The sequence below is a fragment of the Peromyscus eremicus genome, chromosome 4 (assembly GCF_949786415.1).
Source record: "Peromyscus eremicus chromosome 4, PerEre_H2_v1, whole genome shotgun sequence".
Classification (NCBI taxonomy): Eukaryota; Metazoa; Chordata; class Mammalia; order Rodentia; family Cricetidae; genus Peromyscus; species Peromyscus eremicus.
The window spans coordinates 142,065,068-142,085,915 of record NC_081419.1 but is presented as its reverse complement, the minus strand read 5'-3'; the positions used below and the strand labels follow the sequence as shown (position 1 = coordinate 142,085,915).

Below are 20,848 nucleotides of genomic sequence, written 5' to 3'. Positions count from 1 at the left end.
GTATTGGCATAGCTTATATTTACCTATCCATCTGTCCATCCACATATCCATCCACCTGTCCATCCACCCTTCCATCCATCTGTCCACCCACCCATCCATCCATCTGTTCATCCACCCATCCATCCATCTGTCCACCCACCCATCCATTCATCTACCTATCCACTCACACACCCATCCATCTGCTCACTCACCCACCCATACATTTACCCATCATTTACCACATTGACATTTATTCACCCATCCATCCACCTACCCACTCATCCATCATCTATCCATTCACCTACCCTTTCATACATCTGCCCATCCATCTGCTTATCCATTCATTTATCCATCATCCACCCACAATCCATATATCTATCCATCCTCTTACTTACCCATCCATATACCCATCTGCTCACCCATCCACCCATCCATCCATCCATCCATCCATCCATCCATCCACTCTACATCAATTCATACACCCACCCATTGATCCATTCACTAGTCCATTCTTCCTTCCTTTATTGGCTACAGGCTGCAATAATGGATTCAGCTCATCCTTATCTATGAGTTCTTTACATGTCCAATCTATTCATTGAGCAAGAATGCAATACAATAAGACCCCACTCACTTGAGGGTTACACTGGCAGTCAGTGCTGGCCGCTGGACGTGAACCTGGTTAGAGTGAGGTGAGCCTTAGGGAAGTCTCTGGGGGTTAATTTCGAAGGCACGGCCTCAAGAGCGCAGTACTTGGCAATACTCATAGCATCACTTCTCCCATGACCCTGAGGATGTATGCAACTGCGAGGGTGGGGTGCAGGGAACACAGGGCTGCTCACAAGCATGGCTCTGAGACACATAGCAAACCACACACTCTCTTTCAAGCCCAGCCTCTGACTGAGCCTTCTGGGTGATGTGGCTCTGCAGAGAAGATGGTTGAGACCAGCTTTCACTTTCCGCTGGGAGCTGTTGTGCTCAGAACCGAGTACAGGCTCTGTGAGCGTGCACAGCCGGGCTGGGTCCCCAAGCTCCTGCACTTTGAGTCTCTGGGTACTGAAGAGTTAAAAGACAGAATGGAGACCCTGACTTTAGTTGGCTTTGGTCACTGCTGGCTGCATTTTTATTTACATACAGCCTCCTTTCTTCTTTTTTCTCCTCCTCATTCCTCCTTCGTATTTTCCCTCCCTCTCCCCCCAAATTCTCTCACCCAGCTCCAAAGGCTGAGATTACAGGTGTGTGCCGTGGCACCCAGCTTGAAAAGACCCATTAAAATACTTTATATATATTAAAGATTTATTTTTTAATTATGTATGTGTTTATGCACCATGTGAGTGCAGTACCCACAGAGGCCAGAAGAGGGTGTTGGGGCTCCTGGAGCCAGAGTCACAGGCGGTTGTGAGCCACCCTGTGAGTGCTGGGAATGGAACCTGGATCATCTGCAAGAGCAGCAAGTACTTCCAAGCACTGAGCTGTTTCTCCAGTCCTCGAAAAAGACCCATTTTCCAAAGCAAAGCAGCAGGGAGCCATGTTGCCGTCTCATGTAAGAGACACCACCCCAGCACCCTTCCTGTGTAGATTCCAGCCAAGCCCTGCAGGTAGACATTCATCATTGCAAACAGAGAATTCTTGCTAGGTTCTGACTTTAAAATGCGTGCATTTTCAGTTTTAACTCATGTTGAGATATGTGCCTGTGTTCAAATAACCTGCGTACTCCAGCATAGCAGTCCCCAGTGAACATCTACCGTGTGCTTATGCAATGCCGGACGGAGCCTGATACTTGGATCTATGTACTCACTAGGAGATGTAAATGCTCCAGTGCCCTCATGTTTTAAATCAGAGACAGAGAGACTTAGCGTCTTATCCAAGGCCACACAGCTAATTGGGGGCAAGCAAAGATTTCAGGCCAGGTCTGTTTGTTTCAAAGTTTGGAATAAAATGGCTGAATGCTGCAGGGGACAGAGAGAAGTTGGCACTGTTGCAGGGTATTTCCAAAAAGTCTTCTAGGCAGTGCACCACACAGGTCCGCCAGTGCACTGGAGTGGGCAGGCATTTCCTCTGACACCCACGTTCTTCCCACAACCCTCACCTGCCAGCTCCAGAGGGCCCTGCCTTGCGTAGCTGCACCCCCAGGAAACTCAAGTCTTAAGGACAGGAGCCGGCACCTAAGCTCTGGGCGGTGAAATGCCACTCAGGTGTGCCCAGCCCGGGCTGCCCGATCCTGCTGGGTCTAGTCTGGCTTCCTCTTCTGCAAACCCTGTGACCCTAACCAGTGCTCTCCTCTCTGACTGGGACTCAACTTAGCTAGTGGGGAGAAGGCCAGACATGCCTTCTGGGCAGCGTCTGGAGGAACAGCTTGGAATCTGAGGGACAAAAGATTTTGGGACCTGGACAGACATTAAGAGTTAGTTAAGAATGGTGCCCAGGGCAGCAAGGCAGGAGCTGGTATATAAGGATCTTGAGGTCCATGGCAGAGATGTGTTGGTGGCAAGGGGCACAGACAGGAGGCAGGAAGGGTCTGAGGAGGGCTAGAGAATCTGTCATTGCCACAGGGGTGACTTCAAGGTCCTGCCCACAGATGCCCTTCTTCAGCATCTCAGAGCTGGCCGCCTTCCTCTTCCGGTTCACTGTTCGCTTGGGCTTGACTGTAGCTTGGAGGCTGTGGTTCAATAGTTTGTATCTTTACACGAACTTCCTCCAAGCCTCAGATTCCCCTGTTGACGGCGCTGAGCTGACTCACTTCTAGACTGTCCTCAAGCTCAGCTCCTATTGGCAGCGCCTCCTTGGGTAGTCATGCCTATCAGCGAAGGGTGAGGCCTCTGTCCTTTTCTCCTGGGTCCATCGACCCAAAGAGCATATCTGGCATAACCCATGTGATACCCTTTCATGAACATTGCCATTTGGCATGTCAGGATTTCCTGTGCCACAGGTCAAGGATCAGCTCAACTTCTTGACAGTTCTTCAAGGAATTCTGTCTTCGCCTCCCAAGGATGAACTTTGAACCCAACCACCTGTATCCCTCCCCTCCTTCCTCCCCTCTCAGTCTTTTTGGTCTGTTTCTTGAGAGTCATTCTGTAGCCCAGGCTGGCCCCTGCCTCAGCCTCCCAAGTGCTCCTCCAGGCAGTGAGGTTTATGTGGAATTAAGCTCAGGCAGTGAGAGGCTGAGCAAGAGCGGGGGACTCCTTACAGCTTCCCACATGGGCTTCTGGCTCAGCATTCCCGCTGCATTCAGTGAGCAAGGCTGGAACCCGGAGCCTGGCTGTGCAGCCTGGTCTTTGGGCCTCTGCACATGACGGAAAAGTGAGGATGACCCCTGACTGGTCCTGTCTGGGCCTCTGCACATGACGGAAAAGTGAGGATGACCCCTGACTGGTCCTGTCTGGGCCTCTGCACACTGTAGAGCTGGGTGTTGACAGCTTCCAGCCACTTGCCTTTGGAGTCCATTTGGCCACCATTTCTCCTGCCTCTGGAGTGGCTTCTCCTGTCCCCTCAGCAGTCATTACAGCTGACGACATTTTTGTACATCCCATTATGGCTTTTTTTTTTTTTTTTTTTTTACAACATGGTCGGTAGACATCCAGGACTGTCATCTGGTCCCTTCCACAGGGTTCTAAGTCCAGGAAGAATGGCTGTATCCACCTTCCTCTGCTATCTGTGTGTGTGTGTGTGTGTGTGTGTGTGTGTGTGTGTGTGTGTGTACACATGTGTATGTGAGCACCTGCATCTGTATGTGTACATGAGGAGGCCAGAGTCTGATGTTGGGTGTTCTCTGTCACTCTGCATCTCACTTTGGGAGTGTGGTGTCTGCGTGGGCACGTACACCTGTGTGTGCCATAGCGGCAGCCAGAGGAGGACTTTGGGTGCCCGCTCTCTCACATGCCACCTTTGCTTTTTTGTTTTGTTTTGTTTTTTGTCTTTTTTTTTTTTTTTTGAGTCAGTGTCTCTCACCCAACCCAGAGCTAGGTTGGCAGCTAGTGAGCCTCAGAGGTCCTCCCATAGTCACTCCTACGGCACTGGGGTTACAGGCACAAGTGTGGCCGTACCTGGCCTCTTATGTGGCTGCTAGAGTCCAAGTTTAGACGTGTGCCTCATGGGACCACAAAGCCAGGACTGAAGCTGTCGCTGAGCTCTCTGGCTTATCCCTTATCCTGAGACTCTCCAATAACACCGACTTGGTAGCAATTACAGGACTTTTGTTAGGTTGGGATTTTTTTTTTTGGGGGGGGGTTGTTCCTAGGCCAGTAAGTTCAAATGCTGCTCACAACCCACATCTCCGTGGCCAACCCTCAGAGTTGGGGGTCCTAAGAGATTACAGCAGACACTAACTTTCGGGGCTTTGCCCCGAAAGAGATAGAGTTCTGAGGCCAGATGTTGGGGTGTGCTCTGTCTCACAGCCCACCATAGTGTGAGCATGCTGGAGCCTCTGCCGAGTCAAGGAACCCAGTGGACTTTGACTCAGCATTTTCCAAGCATTTACTAGTTTCGAGAATGTTCCCTTTCTCATAAAACCATTTAATATCGTTCAGCATTCGTGCTCCGCAAACACCCTGGAAGCCCTTATGGAAATGTTTTGTTTCAGTGAAAACTGCCCAGCGGTCAGTGTAGGTGGTCAGGAGAGAAATCTATAATTTGAAAATGAAGAGTTTTGTTTGGCCCTGTTTGCTGGCCTCAGACTTGGGGAATGAGCGGCCCTCTGCCCCTGAGAACGAGAGGCCACTGCTGAGCAGAGTCATCTCAGCCACTCACGATCGTGACTCACGTGGGAGCGCAGAATGGGCTTAGGGGTTCCCTCACTTCCTGGTGACCCATGAGTCAGGCACCCTCAGGTCACCTGCTCTGTCCCGATTTAGAGTGAGGTAGCTAAACCACCTGTGTTCCCAGATGAGGGGACGATGGTGACAAGCCAGGACCATAAGGAGGCTCCCGAGACAGCCTTGGGGTTGAGGACCTTTCGGAAATAGACAAATGTAATCAGGTGCCATGGAGAACGGTGACTTTATTTTAAGACAGAGAAACAGGCGTTTGGATTGGAAGAGATTATGGTGTGGAGTCTGCGGTTCCTCGAATTTTCGCTCTTTCTGTGCTGTTTTCTGTTGGCAACACGTTTCTCCCCTGCAAAAAGAACTGTTTGAATATGTGGACACACACACTCTCATTCTCACTCTCTCCCTCCCTCCCCCTCTCTCTCACACACAACTCTCTCAAACACATAACACACACACAATCTCTCTCACACACACACATTTCTCTCACACACACATTCCCTGTCACACAACTTTCTCACACACAATCTCTCTCACACACACACATTTCTCTCACACATACACAACTCTCTCACACACACATTCTCTTCGCCCCCCCCCCGCACGCACCCCCCCCCCCCCCCGCACGCACACACCCGCACTCTGACACACCTCCCTGAGGGGATTTGATGGGGACCGTGGGCTGGGGGCTCTGTCCTACATCTTTGGCTTCTCCTGGTTCCTTCAAAGGCTGTTGTTTTTGTATTTTCCAGATGGGCAGCAGGTTTGGGAGATGGAAGCCACGGTGGATAAAGACAAGAGCCAGCCTGTAAGCTCCCACGACAGCCCCAGAGTCCCCACTGAGGTCTCTGTCCCCTGCTCCCCCTCCCCCTCCCCTCCCTCCCTCTTTATTTCCTCCCCCTTTTCTCTATTCCTTCCTTCTTTTTTCTCTTCCCCCTTACCCCTTCCTAACCTACCCCCTCCCTCCCTCCCTCTCCCTCCCTCCCTCTTACTCTCTCCCTCCCTCCCTCCCTCTCACTCTCTCCCTCCCTCTCACTCTCTCCCTCCCTTTCTCTCCTTCCCTCCCTCCCTCCCTCCCTCTCTCCCTCCCTCCTCTCTCTAGTGAACTTCATAGTCACTTAGCAAGTACAAACCGCATTTAGTGAGCTGGCCACTTACCGAGCCCCAGGCCCTTTGGTTTGTGACCGTGACATCTTTACACACTCTGCTAGATCAACTTCCCTTGCTGAGATGAAAAGTTAAATTCCCTTCCATCAAATTTCTCTTTAAATGTAGGGAAGGAAGCCAGATGGCCCGCTTGCTGTAGGTGGGCCTGGGTGGACTTGGTTGGGATCGCGGTAGGAATCCTAGCATGCTGTATGTATATGGTCAAGTTCCTGACAACTGCTTCCTTCTAGAACATGCTTTTTGTTGAGATCCCCGAGTATCGGAACAAGCACATCCGCGTACCCGTGAAAGTGAACTTCTACGTCATCAATGGAAAGAGAAAACGAAGTCAGCCACAACACTTTACCTACCACCCAGGTGAGACATTCTCCCTGACACCCCTCAGGTTCCCAGACAACACTGACCAAGGGCTCGGGATTCCCACATCTGCTCCCAGCTCGGTTACCTGGGCCAAGTGACTCCCACCCTCTGAGCCTCCGTTTTCTCTTGGGTTGGAAGGTACTTCCCTGTAAGAATAGCTCCCCATGTAACACACTGATACCAGCTGCCATGTCATCCATGTTGTCCTTGGTGGTGGGGCATTGGCTAAGCAGATGTCTCTTGCTGTCCTTCCCTGTCCTAGGTTTGATCACATTCAGGGTCAAGGTGGACATGCTCTAGAATTCTCAGGGTCCTTGACTGTCCGCACATGGGTGGAGTTACTTGAGGCACAGCTAGACCAGAAGGTCTCATTCATGAAATTCTGTAGGCCCAAGAAAGTGGAACTAACCTCTCACAGAGTGACAACCCCAAGGTAACCGATAGGTTAAGTAATGACAGCAGCTACAGAACAGATTGACTCACCCTTGGGAAAGCCCACCCCTCCATCCCTCCAGGCTAGGAAAGGGGTGTAAACCCGTAATCCCAGCCCTGAAACCCCCAGAGCTCCACTGTCTCTGATTGGTCCACACATCTGACCTGAGTGGGCCCAGCTTCAGCAAGGTGCATGGTAGACTTGTGTGATTCCTGTGAGGATGCCACCATGAGGACTGATGTGACATGCTGTCGGGAGCAGACGTGGCATCCCATAGGCCCCAAAGCTGCAGGGAGAACCTGGTCCAATGCAGAGCTTTGGGTTTCAGCAAGGAGGCTGTGTCCTCTGCTTTCTGGTGTTCTCCCAGTGTCTGCAGTAGCAAGGCCTCCCTGGGCTGAGTGTCAGTGCTGAGCTGGTGGATCAGGACCTCAGAAGGTCCACCCCTCAGGTCTCTGGCTGTCCAGAACTGAGATGCTGGCCTTTGAATGGCATTTGCAGAAGTGGTCTTGGGGACCTGGAGTCAGACTTGTAGTCCTGCTCGCCTCCTCCAACCCTGACTCTCCGGGGGCTGCCCTACTCACACTTGCTGACAATCCTCTCGCCCATTAGTGAAGTTGTCCCCCTTCCCGAACCTGGTGATGGAGGCGTTGGGCAGGGGTTGCCTGCTTCTCTCCTTGGTATGATCAATACCTGGCAAAAGCAACGTGAGGGACGAAGGTTTTCTTTTGACCTTTAGAGGAGACACCGCCTTTCACGGTGGGGAAGGTTTGACAGGAGCGGGAGGCGGTGGGTCACCGTGCATCCCAGTCAGGAAACAGAGAGACAGATGCTTTTTGTTCAGGCTAGGAACCCAGCCCATGGGGTGATGCTGTGCTCACCCCACACAGAAACCCCGTCACAGGCATACCCAGAGGCATGTCTCCTAGGTGACTCTAGATCCTGTCAAGTTGGCAGTGAAGACTGAACACGGCTGACTGTGTTGGACAGTGTCCAGTAGGAGGAACACAGTGGGGAGATGATGGGATAGATGGGTCAAGAGGAGGAGAGTCACTAGATGATGGGACAGATGGGTCAAGAGGAGGAGAGTCACTAGATGATGGGACAGATGGGTCAAGAGGAGGAGAGTCACTAGATGATGGGACAGATGGGTCAAGAGGAGGAGAGTCACTAGATGATGGGACAGATGGGTCAAGAGGAGGAGAGTCACTAGATGATGGGACAGATGGGTCAAGAGGAGGAGAGTCACTAGATGATGGGACAGATGGGTCAAGAGGAGGAGAGTCACTAGATGATGGGACAGATGGGTCAAGAGGAGGAGAGTCACTAGATGATGGGGACAGATGGGTCAAGAGGAGGAGAGTCACTACAGCTTTCTCCTCTCAGCGCCCACCTTGAGGAACGAGGCAGAGCAGACTCAGGCCCTGAGTCAAGCCTACCCTCTACCCATCCGCAGCCGACAAAGCTTGTAGTTCAAGGGCATTACCGAGGTCAAGTTTCACCTGAAGACAATTCGGGGGGGGGGGGGATCTTATGGTCCAAGGCTAACGAGCGACAGACCAGCCATGCTCCTGCCCACTCGGCTTCCCAAAGCCAGGCTTCTGGCCGCTGTTTACTCAGCACGCATTCCTGTGCTTTTCTCTCCCACAGTCCCTGCCATCAAGACGGAGCCCAGTGATGAGTATGACCCTTCTCTGATCTGCAGCCCTGCCCATGGAGGCCTGGGGAGCCAGCCATATTACCCACAGCACCCAATGCTGGCCGAGTCCCCTTCCTGTCTTGTGGCTACCATGGCCCCCTGCCAACAGTTCCGCTCGGGGCTCTCATCCCCCGATGCCCGCTACCAGCAGCAGAGCCCTGCGGCGGCTCTTTACCAGAGGAGCAAGAGCTTGAGTCCAGGCCTGCTGGGCTACCAGCAGCCAGCTCTCCTGGCAGCACCCTTGGGCCTGGCCGATGCCCACCGCTCTGTGCTGGTGCATGCTGGTTCTCAGGGCCAGGGGCAAGGATCCACCCTGCCACACACATCCTCCGCTAGCCAGCAGGCCTCACCTGTGATTCACTACTCGCCCACAAACCAGCAGCTCCGTGGCGGGGGGCACCAGGAGTTCCAGCATATCATGTACTGTGAAAACTTTGGCCCCAGCTCTGCCAGGCCTGTCCCACCGTCCATCAACCAAGGTCAGAGGCTGAGCCCAGGCTCTTACCCCACGGTCATCCAACAACAGACTGCCTTGAGCCAAAGAGCTACCAAAAACGGACCCCCAGTCAGTGACCAGAAGGATGCTATGCCCACTGGAGTGGCAATCAAACAGGAACAGAACCTGGACCAGACCTACCTGGATGACGGTAAGATGCTGTGCTTACTCCGTGTCCCTGTCCTGGAAGCCCCCATGTGGCCCATTCTACCCTGCCACCTCCTTGGGCTTCAGTATCTCCATTTTAACCTGAGGGCTGATATAAGATAACCTTTAGTGTCACACCACCATCTCCCTGTGGGAGCTTGGGGTGGGTGTTGGCAGTCACAGTTGTCCTCCCCCCCCCCCCCGACACACACTCTAGTAGAAAAAGCCAATGAAGGGAGTTCTGGCCACCGGAGTGTCCCCTGAGGTCATGAACTGGGTCTGTCTCACCACGTCCATACTCTTTCCGTGGCCAGATTTAGATGGACGGCAGGAAAACAGAGAGGAAGGAAGAGTCCTTTCTTTCGTGTGGAGGAAAATCCCACTTTATGCCCCTCTTCTGTGCATGGGGGAGGGGCAGAGAGCGAGGAAGGAGCCCAGCTTTGAAAGGGGCTCTATCAGGAGCCTGAATGGGGGCTGCGGGCAGCTCTGGCACGTGCTGCTGGGACACAGGGACCATTGATGGGGGGTAGCAATGGGCTTCCGCTGGGGCGAGCTCAGCTGATGGGATGGCAGGGCCAGGGAGAGGGTGGAAAAAAGGCTTTGTGGGAAGGTGCCCCCAGCTTGTGGGTACATGGCCTGGGCAGAGGCATGGCTTGTCAGAGCAGCTGAGTCGGGTTGATTGGGCTCTGAGGGAGGCCACACTCGCCTGAGATGAGTAAGGTGCACCCAGGAGGCAGAGAGGGTGGGGCAGGCAGAGGAGACTTCTCTTCCTTGTGAGGGTTCAGAAAATCAGAAATCTGGGATGGAGGTTTCTGAATCGGAGGAAGAAACTCTAAGTGGCCAGCTGCTCCCTGCCCCCAGCTCCAGCTCACAGCTCGTGGGCAGTAGCATCTGATACCTGGTGGAGTGTCCTGCATCCAGAACCTCCAGGACAAACGTGGTTTGGGTTTGGGGATACTCTGCAACACTGTGTTATCATTTCTACATCCCTAACCCCCAAATCTGAAATCTGGAGAAATCTAGAATTTGAAACTTCCTAGGAATCATTTTGATACTCAAGTTTTGAATTTTAGAGAGTTTTGGATTTTTGGATTGAGGATGTCCATCCTACCCCTGAAAGCACAATAACTTAGGACTGCTAACTCCCAAGAGCCCAGCAGGGACCAAGGTAGGGTGCTCTAGAACGGTTGCTGTGGTTACTGTAGAGCCTGGGACTGATGGCAGATATGTGGGTGACAGGAAATTATGCTGTGTTTGCTCAGAGTCTTTGAAGTCTTGTCCAGACTGGCTACCTGGGTGTTCTGAGACTTCTAACAGCTTCCGTCTCTCTGATGGAACTATCAGCCAAAGAGTTCAACCAGAGACCTTTTGGGATCCTTTCTAAAGCGCTGCCCCACAGGTCTGGGCAGACCAACCCAATAGCAATGCTGTGTGAAGAACCAATGGAGCCTAGTGCTCAAGTGCGCCAGTGACGGAGAGCTGGGAGGTGACCTGGGCACGCTCATCTGTGACTGCTAGACGTCCCGGTGAGAACCAGCCTTGCTGCTTCCTTTAAAGAGGGTTGTTGGCAAAGAGAGCTCAACAGAGCAGCAGCCAATGGCAGCCGCTCCCAGAGCCCTGAGTGGAACTGGCCTCACTCCATGTGGAGGCGGGGGACTGACCCCATTGGAGGCAAGGTGCTTTAGGTGTCTGAACAGGGCAGGTGTTTCCCAGAAGCCTCTGGGGAGGGGTTGGTTTGGTCTCTGGGAACAGAGATGTGCCGGCCCCTCCCGTCCTCACCATGGCCCTGCATTAACGATGAATGCCAGTCACCTTAGTTATGGAACTGCAGGGAGACGCCTGGATGGGTCAGAGGTGGTCCCCTGTGTCCGCCACAGTCACAGACGTACAAATGGGATGGCTTACAGAGGAAGCAGCTGGGTGTGGGGGCCTTGTGGGGCCTCCAGAGATGGCTTTCTAGACACAGACAGGCTCACAGGTGTGTTGGGGTGAGCTCCCCTCCCCCAACATGATTCAGCCCTCAGACAGGGAGAGGTTTGAGCACAGATGCCTTCCCCGGCAGGAGGAGGCTTTTCTTCAGTACCTCTTCACAGTGTGTGTGTGGCCCCCTCATCCCCCCCACCCTGGTAACTGGGGAGAATCCTCTGCAGGAAGATTCTGTGGCTTTAAAAGATGAAAAGGTTGGGTTGTTGTAGGACTTCTCAGAGCCTTGACTGTCCTGGTTGACATTAAAAAAAAAAAAATCTATAAGACCAGGAGGTGCCTGGCACTTCCTACACAGCAGTGTACTACACACTTTGAGGGAAGCGATTCTCAGGGTCTCTGTCCTCTGCCAGCCCACACAGCCCTGGAGGTGTGGCCCACAGCAGGTCTGATCCTGCAGCCCAGCGCTGGTCCCTCAAATGCTATATTCAGGCTTCTCCATTTATGCTTTACCCCTGGGTCTGAGCCATGTGTCCCCAAGGCCGCACTGTGTCACTGGCCAGTTTGTTTGGGGCTTGGCTTACTTTGTTCCCAAAGCTCTGCTCGGTGTGGCCTGCTGTGCTCCAGGGTGAACTCAGAAAATGTGGATGCAGTTTAGCTCTTGGCTGCCAGGGCTTTGGGTCCTCCTGAGAGGCCTGGCCATACACCCAGGACCCTGCACACGTTCCTCTGTGGCATAGGGTTCTTGATCTGTTTTTTGGGGTTTAAAGCAGACATATAGACTCAAGACATGCTTCTGTCTGCCTGAGGGTGACTGGGTTTGGGGTCCTTTCAGCTGTCATTAAAGGGGGTCTCTCTCCATGAAGCCACAGCTGGTAGCCCAGAACATAGGCCACACACTGGCAGTGTGTGAGCAGGGGATAGTGGACATGAATCTCTGCACAGAGGCAAACATTGGCCTTGGAAGTTTGCCCAGCCTCTCCCCTGGGTCCAAGGAGCTCCATACCCTAGTGTCTCCAAACTTGGCCCATGACCAAGTGCCCCTCTTCTGGGCTGCATTCCTGCATGCTCTTGACTATTCTGGCCCTGTTCCTTCTTGGGCCAAGAGCTCATCTACTTATCCTACTCTGGTGGGTGAAGATGCTTACAAAAGTCTCCTTGAAACGGGAAATGTGTGACATTCCAGATGCAGTGGGTTCCCTTCACCTGCCCTTGACATGTTGTCCCTAAATGCTGACCTGCTCTGTCCTGACTGGTGGACCTACTCTCTCATCCTAAAGCTCCAGATTGTACCTGGGTAGTTCAGGCTGCACGCAGTACTGCTGCTCCAGTACCTGAGTCCCTCCTCCGTCCTCTCCAGCTCTCCCTGTCCTCCCACTTCATCCCCCTGGGTCCTTGGCCCCTGATCTCTCCCACCGTTCATGCCCAGATGCCCAAGTATTTGCTGGCTCCTCCTGAGCCAGGCTCTGCCCTAGGCGTTTTGGGGACGGGGCGGTGGGGGTGCAAGATAAGAAACAAGCCTTGTCTTGGGGCATTTTTGTTCTGTTCAGGGACAGATGTAAGTATAGATGCCAATGTCTGAGGGAGTGAATGGTGATAAATGAGGGAAGTCACACAGGTTGGGAGCTGGATGGCAGCTGGGAGGTCTGAAGGGAGAGCATTTCCTGGAGTGGGAACAGCAGGTGATGGTGGCCTTGAGGTCAGAGCAGCAGGTGGTGTTGGGGGTTTTCTGCAGCGGTAATCTAGGTATTTTTGGAAAAGGTGGCTCTGGCTGCCTTTGAGAAACAGACGTGAGGGAGACAAGGGTTGGAAGGAGAGAGTCAAGTTTACGTGTCATTTCCAGGACAACCAAAAGTTTACAGTCACCCCCCCCCTTATCTTTGAATTTTTGTTCTTCAGTTTCAGGTTATTATTTTCAACTTCAGTCCAAAATATTAGATGGAAAATTCTGGAAAGAAACAGTTTTACACAATTTTTCCTATAATGGTTCTTTTATTGTCAGTGGTCTAGTTTGTAAATTGTTTTCACGGGTTTGCACATTTAGATAATACGAAGTGTTCATAGGGCCCGATATGGTCTGTAGTCTGAGACTCTCAGAGTGTGTGCCTGGGATGCACATTCATTTTAGATACAGCTAACTTTGGTGAAGGTGAATCCCCAGCAGGAAGGAGATGGAGCTGAGGTGAGCATGTTTCCCCAAGTTGGGTTGTTCGAGACGCATCTAGAAGGGCCAAAGTAGGGCAAGAGTGTAGGTTAACCTCCACCACTTCCTTAGTGTGAACACAGAGGGGCTGTGGTTCTGTGCCTGGATGCAGGCCCTTGGGAGCCATGCCAGGGAAAGGGGACTCAGAAGTGACTGTCACCTGTGACTCTCACCGTTGATAATGCCTCCTAGGAACCATGTTGATGCCACAGCTGAACTGTGGTTTGAGGGTCATTAGGTCAGCTCACCACCAAGTCCACCACAGGCCCTGGGGGCATGGGTGCACCCTCGGGTCTGAGCCACAGGAAGGAGACTGTGGGGGCAGAAGGAGCAGGGGCCCAACTCAACAGGCATCCTTGATGTCTTTCTGCCTCCTGGGGAGAGAGGATGTGGTCTGGTGCTGGCCAGAGCCTGGACATGACCTGTGGGGACAGCCTACGTCATGCACACATGTGAGCAAGCATCTATGGGCGTGGGAAGCGCTGTTTTGAAAGCTGTTCAGCTCGTGTTCTTCATAGAAAATGCATGAGCCGTAGACATTGGATGAAGACAGTATTTTCCACTATATTTAAATATTGAACTATATTAACATCCACCCCCAAATCAATAGTGTTGTGTTACAAGTGGGTCACGCCAAAATTACAGCCTGGATCCTCATAGCTTTGTGTACGGGAGTGCATACTGGGATTTAAACCCAGCGCTTTGTACATGCCAGGCAAGTGCTCTACCCCAGGGCTACATCCCCTGTCCTCTTTCTGATTTTGATGTTGTTTTCTTAGTCTCTGAGCCGTGGGACACAGGCATTGCGAACAGACTGTGTTTATGTACCACCACCCTCTACGGGTATGAGGACCTGCAGTAAGTGAGGGTTTGTTGGTTTGTTTGTTTTGGTTTTGGTTTTTGGTTTTGGTTTTCACCCCTTCTCTTGTAAAGAATTAAGGCCAGTGCCTTGGGGACAGTGCCATTCACCTTGGGAACCTTTGTCCTGGGTCCTGAGTCCTGGGCCATTAACAGATGCTGATCCGAGTTCCTCACCTTCTACAGAAGCAGCAACACACACTCCCTATGCACGGGCAGTGCGAGATCAGTTGCTGTCATGAACATCGAGGACAGTGTCTTACACACCTGTCCCATGGCAAGCAGGGCCCGTTCTGGCTCATGGGCCCAGTCTCAGTTTGGGGTCTGTCATGTCTAGAGGTTCTGACTGTGCTTCCTCCCTGGATGTCTGTTCTCTGTGGTACCCCCTCTGTGGTGAAGATGGCTTCCGATGCTCAAGATTATTCTGAGAAGCAAAGGCTCCTAAAAAAGTTCCAAAGTTCAGAAAACCCCACCTGTGCCCAGGCAAACCCACCAAGATGACGAGGGTTACCATTTGCGGGTCACTTAAGTGAGCCTGTAGTGGACCTGAGTCTCTCCTCTCCCAGCAGTGGCTCGATTTTGTGCCTCAGTGTACCTCCACCCTGCCCGTTAGTACCTCACGTTGTTGTGCCGTTTAGACCTTCAGTTCATTCTCTGTGTACTCCGAGCTTCTGGCTCACAACACGAAGCTGCCCTCAGCTGCTGATGCCGGACTCCAGCAAACTCTACCTCTCTCTGGGATTCTGCGAGGTAGATGTTTTCAGCCACCTCCTCGCAGGCTGTTTCCCTGCAGTCACGAGTGGGAAAAGGGGGTTGGCTGGACAAAGGGAGTCACAGCGGCCTCTCTATACTTCAGTTCCTATTAGGACAGAGGCAGAAGGGCCCAGCTGCCGCTGTGTCTTAGTGAGCACGGTGTGCAGGAGCCCCTGGCACCTCACTTGAATCAGGGCAGATGTTACAGCCACTCCGGGGAAACCTGGGGTGTCACGACACAGAGTGTTGTAGACTGTGCTGGGCCCATCTCCCAGGCCACACCTAAAGTAGTCTTGTGTGTTTATGTAATGTATAAATACCTATTTATTTCCCTCAAATATATGCTCTAGCTGTAGCCTACCTCTCTGGGTACAAGCACACCCCAAAAAGGGGCTCCAGGCTAGGATCTGACTGGCCAGTGGTTAGACGAATCTTCCTTCTATACTTTTCTTTGCTCTTTCCTCCCCAGCCGTAAATTCACTTTGGGCAGCTGGTGGAATTTTGCTCTCCCAGGGGCTGAGCCCCCACCCTGTGCCTCTTGTGTGAAGAATTTGTAGGTTTTTCCCATCCCACAGAGCTGCTGTTTGGGTTTGGTCTTTGCCCTCTACCATTCTGTTGGACTTGCTTCTTGCCCTGGATGCATGCGCTGGACTTGGATTTAGCACCTGGAGAAGGGCTTGGGTCTTGGGGAATGATTAAACCATCGACTTGGCTCTTTCCCATGGTGTTTTTGACACCTCTTTAATTTTTTACTGATCTGGGGATCCATCACATTGAGACCATTTATAAAGGAAGGGCCAGGCCTGCTTTGCTCATCCACACCATCCGTTCTGTGTCTGTAGGTGAAGACACTCAGGGTCGGGCGTGAGCGGTGTCTGCTCCGGTCCTCAGGCACAAAGCCTGTCGGGCTTGGACTGATGTCTGTTTCACCCTCTATACGTCTTTGGAGCCAGATCTCTGGGCAGGTGAGCAGAGCAGACAGGCCCTGGCTCCCATGGCATCCAGTGTGGGGCACCCAGCTTGAGATTGTGGCAGGACCATTGGCTGCAGGCACTTTGGACTGAAGTGCGTGCTGTGAACTAACAAATGAGTTTCATCTGTGGCCCTTCGATTTTGCTGTCCCAGAAAAGCTGGAGGGACACTCCCTGGCTGTTGGTTTTCCAAGTCTCGACTAAGTGGAGGTTCTGTTGTGTAAATGGAGGATGGTAGAATGCCTGTGGACTGGCCAGCGGCTGGTGCTTACAGATTTCTGGGAGTTGATGGGGTCTTTTAATTCTCAGCTTTATTGGGCACCTAAAAATGAATTGACCCCAAACTGATTTTAAATAGTTCTCTCCATGTCTTCCTAACACATGGATTGGGTTGTAGTCAGCTCTCAGATGTGTGTGTGTGTGGGGGGGGGAGCACTGGTGTTCCCTGGGTGCAGTTAGCCTGAAACTTTTGCTTGGCCTACCCACACAGTGTTTTTGTTTTTAGATTAGATGTCAGCATTAAGGAAGTGGGGAATTGTACAGAAAATAGGTTTCCAGTGTCCCTTGGAAAAGCCAAGGATCTGGCTCCTTTCAGCCCACATTCCACTCGGCAGCTATCAGGAGTCAAAGGCAAGGCAGGCCCCAGGCATAGTGGTCTCCTGTAACAGCAGCCACTCACCTGCATCCACACCCCCACCACTTGCCTCCTGCATCGTGGTGGAAGACTGGGGTTGGCTGGCTACTTAGCATCTGCTGGTTGTCCTGTGCTTGGCTGGCCTTGGTCACATTCCCATGGGGACCCATAGCCATTTAAATTTGTGATTCACTTCAGAAGCATCATTGACCCTGTGACTGCCTAAGGCAGGACCCGCACACGTGGGGACCTTGGAAGCCCCTCACTGCCTCTGTCAACCCCTGCTGCCTTCCTCCTCATGGCTGGAGGACCTTAGACTCTCTCTCTCTCTCTCTCTCTCTCTCTCTCTCTCTCTCTCTCTCTCTCTCCCTCCCCCTGCTCTTATGTCCCTGGAGGTCAGAGGGTCAGTATCTAGTCTTTCCCTCACTTGTCACCTTACATTTCTTGAGTCGGGGTCTCTCACTGAACCTGGAGCTCATGGATCTGGCTGCAGTCGAACCCCAGGGATCCACCTGTCTTCCCAGGACTGGGACTGTTGGTGTATGCCAGCATGTCCAGACTTTTTACATAGGTTCTGGGTCCTGCATGCAGCAGGAACTTTACTGTTGGGCCGTCTCCCAGACCATCTTGTTTGCTTTTATGATTTTATCATACGTTTGCATTAGAATTCGCTCAAGAGAGTGGCGGCCTTTTTTCTAAGTCTGACTTACCCCACACTGCTCCATTGCTCCTCTGTTAAACAGCTCCCCAAATGTTTGATAAGGATGGGTCCATCACAGCATTTAGTCAACCATTTTTACTGCAAGAAACATGAACATGGTGACTTGTCCTATGGAGTTTCTCCTGGCCCAGTTTCTTTCTGTCTCTATTGTTCCAGTGGGGGTGGGGGTGGGGTTCAGCCTGGTCCTCTGCCTCTGGAGGTCACTTATGTTAGCATTATTGACAGACACAGAAGGTGGTGTATCCTCATTGGGAGGGGTGGGACTTCAGGTGGCCTCTGTCCTGGAAGGTTAGTAGTGCTTGCTAGGGAATGCGTCCCCCCACAAATCCCCTGGGACACTAACTGCGCTGGGTGATGCTCTGTTCCCCTCCAGCCAACCCTTCCTCTCCGGTAAGCTGGAAAACAGCTATAAGGGGAAACTTCCCTGCGCCCACAATGGGAGAATTCAGACGGATGGGAAGTCCAGATGAATGCCCTGATTCTTCTCCATTATTTACCATTTTAAAAATAATAGGTCGGTTTGTTAACATCCTTCCCTGGTGATCAGTTGGAGTTGTGTGTGTGAGACTTATTTGGAGCCATTATGAACCCATGGCCTTAACATAATTGATGTTTTAAGATTTGAATGGCCGATTTGAGCAGGTCCTTTTGTCCCTTGTCTTCGGTTGGATCTAAATAAGGACTTCCTACCCTGTCTTCCTCTGCTTAGTGATGTGCCCGAGGCTTCAGGCAGGAAAGAGGCATGTGTGTAGACGAAGGCTTGCATGTTTTATCAACTACATGAACAAGTAAGAATCAAAATCGCATACTACCAATTGATACTCCTTGAGTGCAAATTTAAACCAGAGTCCCTCTCCCCGCTGAGCCCCTCTTTGTTTAGAAAAAGCTGTCTGGCTACATAGCCCCCTCAGTCATGACTCTCTAAAAGAGCCTGGGGATGTGGCTCAGTCAGCGGAGCGCAGGGAGCCCTGGGCTCCACCTCAGCAGCCCATGACAAGCATGGTGGGTGTGTCTGCCAGCCAGCCCAGACTGGTGAGGTAGAGGCAGGAGGATCGGGAGTTCAGCATCATCACTGGTTTACAGAGGGAGTCTGAGGCTAGCCTGGGCTCCCTGACCTCGTCTCCAAAACCTAAGGACTTTTAAAAAAATTTCCTACTTTTACCACTGTCATTGCTGAAAGTGAGAAAATTTTCACATAAAAAGCAGCATTCACAGTTTCAATTGCTCTGTGAACGCTCGTTATAGATAACACAGCATTTGTAATATATACTCAAGAATATGTATTTTACATATTACATGTTAGTTACATTGTCGTGTGTGTGATGTATATATTTCATCCTGGGTCCAAGCAGAGTGCAGAGTCTGGCCAGCCTGGTGTCAGGTCACTTTCTACGTAGTCCCACCCTGCCCCACTCTGTGACATCTCGCTCTCTGTAAGAGGTGGCTGAGCTGTATAATCTTCCAGGGTTTGTGTGTGGTATTCCTTATCAGTGAGCAGCTGGCACCGATCCAGCCATGATGGCGTCCAGCCTGCCTCATCAGCGTGGCAGCTCCTGGGCTTCGGGCAAGCATGGTACCTGGACTCTGCATGTCTTCAACACACCCTTCACTCCCTGAGTTCCATGCATGTGGTTTCCTTTTGTCTCGGATCAGGTGTCTGAACTGTGCGCTTGGTTGTCAGGCCTGAGAACGCTCCTGCCAAGCTGCCTTCTCCACGGAGTTTCCTGGAATTTGCTTTTGCTCCCCACCTTAGGTGATGCGGCAATTCCCCCTCCCCCCAACACACACCTTTTTTTTCCAGCCTTGTAGTATTCCGCCACACTGCTCACTTCCCCATCCTGCTGCTGTTTCCAGGTGCTTTCTCCTTGCTGTTAGAGACAGCGCTGTCTGGAATTTTTCTTTTCCTCCTGGTATGTGTGTCCAGAGTCATGTCTCACCTGCCTGTGGAGTTGCTTGGTAATGGAGTGTGCACGCTTCCAGTGTTGGAAACAGGCTCATCTCATGAGGTGGTTGCATCAGTAACAAAGCCGCTCACTGCTCTGCCCTGTCACAGAGGCCACTGATACCCCTTTCCATTTCTTATTCTTTGTGTATACGTGGGTATGTGCACATGAGTGCAGGTACCCACAGGAGCCAGAAGAGGGCGTCGGATTCTCGCAGCTGGAGTTACAGGGTGAGCTGCCTAAGGTGGGTACTGGGAACCAAATTCAGGTCTTTGGGAGAGATGTACACACTCTCAACCATTGAGCCATCTCTCCAGCCTCACACCTTTCCATTTCTTTGCTTAACTGGTGTATGTTAAATAGAGTCTTTTGGTGAACAGTTCTGAGTTCTCTTTAGCTAAATTCATTTCCAAAAGCTCTGTACTTAATGGGATTCTGGTAATCCTCTCCACACAGTCACCAACTGGCAGCAGAGGGTCACCCAGAGCTTGAAAGACATGCAGGGCCCCACTCTGTCCTGCAGGCTCAATACTGTTGGGCCTCAGCCCATGCTTTTACAGCCCACCAGGGGTTCCGAGTTCACCAAGTTTAAGGGCCAATGAAAGGTCCCTTCTCCCCTGACATCAAGAGACTCCCCTGTGTCATTAGGCACAGGAGCCCTCCTGTCACCCTGTACCATTCTACGTAGGGTTGGCTTCCAGGGCCATGGTTTTCTGACTCATAGTCCCATCTGCTGAGATGTCCATTCTTTCCCGTGGGCCTGTGGCCCACAGGGGCTATCGGGGCTTCCTCACACCAGAGCAGGTCTCTCCCTGGGCCTTATCCCCTATATCAGTTTCTGTCTAGCCGTGACACACTTGTGTCAACTGTTTATGGGATATAATACATAAGCTGTGGTGACTTGTTAGACCCCTTGTGGGTCCTGGAACCAGTTGGTCCTCTTCTGTCTTCTGCTTGTGTGGCCCTCCACTAAGCCAGCTCTCTGGCTCCCAGAATTCCACTGAGTTTTAGGTCAACCTTAGATCATGCGCCCTTTAGCACAGTCAAGGAAAAGAGCTAGTCAAACAGATGAATGGTGTGGCCTAAAGCTCAGGGTACCATCCTCTGCCTTATGACCAGGAAGCATCCAAGGACAGCCCTGAGCATCAATACCAGAGATTCATCTCCAGTCTCCATATACACCTACACACACACACACACACACACACACACACACACACACACACACAGAGACAGACAGACAGACACAGACAGACAGAGTCCCTGTGGGTGGAGACATACTACGAGGACCTACCTTCCAGGCTGTTACTAGGCATGTGCCCAGGGTCTTACTCTGACCTATCCAAAGTCGAGTGTGCACACTGGTTCTTGCTAACATGTCTCAGATGGGACAAAATGGGGTGACATATATCCAAGTATGAGGCCTGCACAAGACCTGTATGCCATGCTTCTAGATACTCCAAAGGTGAGCTTGACTGGCCAGCTATCCATCTCCCAAGTGGCATCTCCTGTGCACCCGACACACAACCCTGCCCTTTAGGCCCCTGGACAGAGATCTAGGTTATTGAAAACATCGTCTACCCGAGGTGCCTGGTAGGCATGGGTAGGTAAGAGATAAGGGTGCTGGGCTCAGAGGGTGCCCGAGTTGGGCCCCACAGCACTGTCCTGTGTTGCTTAGATCTTGCAGATGTACATCCCTCTAGGGCACAGCTGAAGGTAGGTGGTTCCTTCACCACCTCGGGGCTTGGTGCAAGCTGTTCCGCCCACTCTCACCAGCAGGATGCCATTGCCTGGCTAGCACCTC

The 20,848-nt window shown here is 52.0% G+C and overlaps 1 protein-coding gene across 1 annotated transcript in view; it reads left to right on the top strand.

Annotated features, from left to right (window-relative positions):
* The window catches only part of Nfatc2 (nuclear factor of activated T cells 2), a 114,592-nt gene that overhangs the window by 80,521 nt on the left and 13,223 nt on the right, over positions 1–20,848 (top strand). The window contains exons 7-9 of the mRNA XM_059261967.1: positions 5,492–5,547; positions 6,137–6,263; positions 8,347–9,042. Coding sequence (XP_059117950.1) covers positions 5,492–5,547; positions 6,137–6,263; positions 8,347–9,042 — 879 coding nt within the window. The remainder of the gene's footprint in view (positions 1–5,491; positions 5,548–6,136; positions 6,264–8,346; positions 9,043–20,848) is intronic.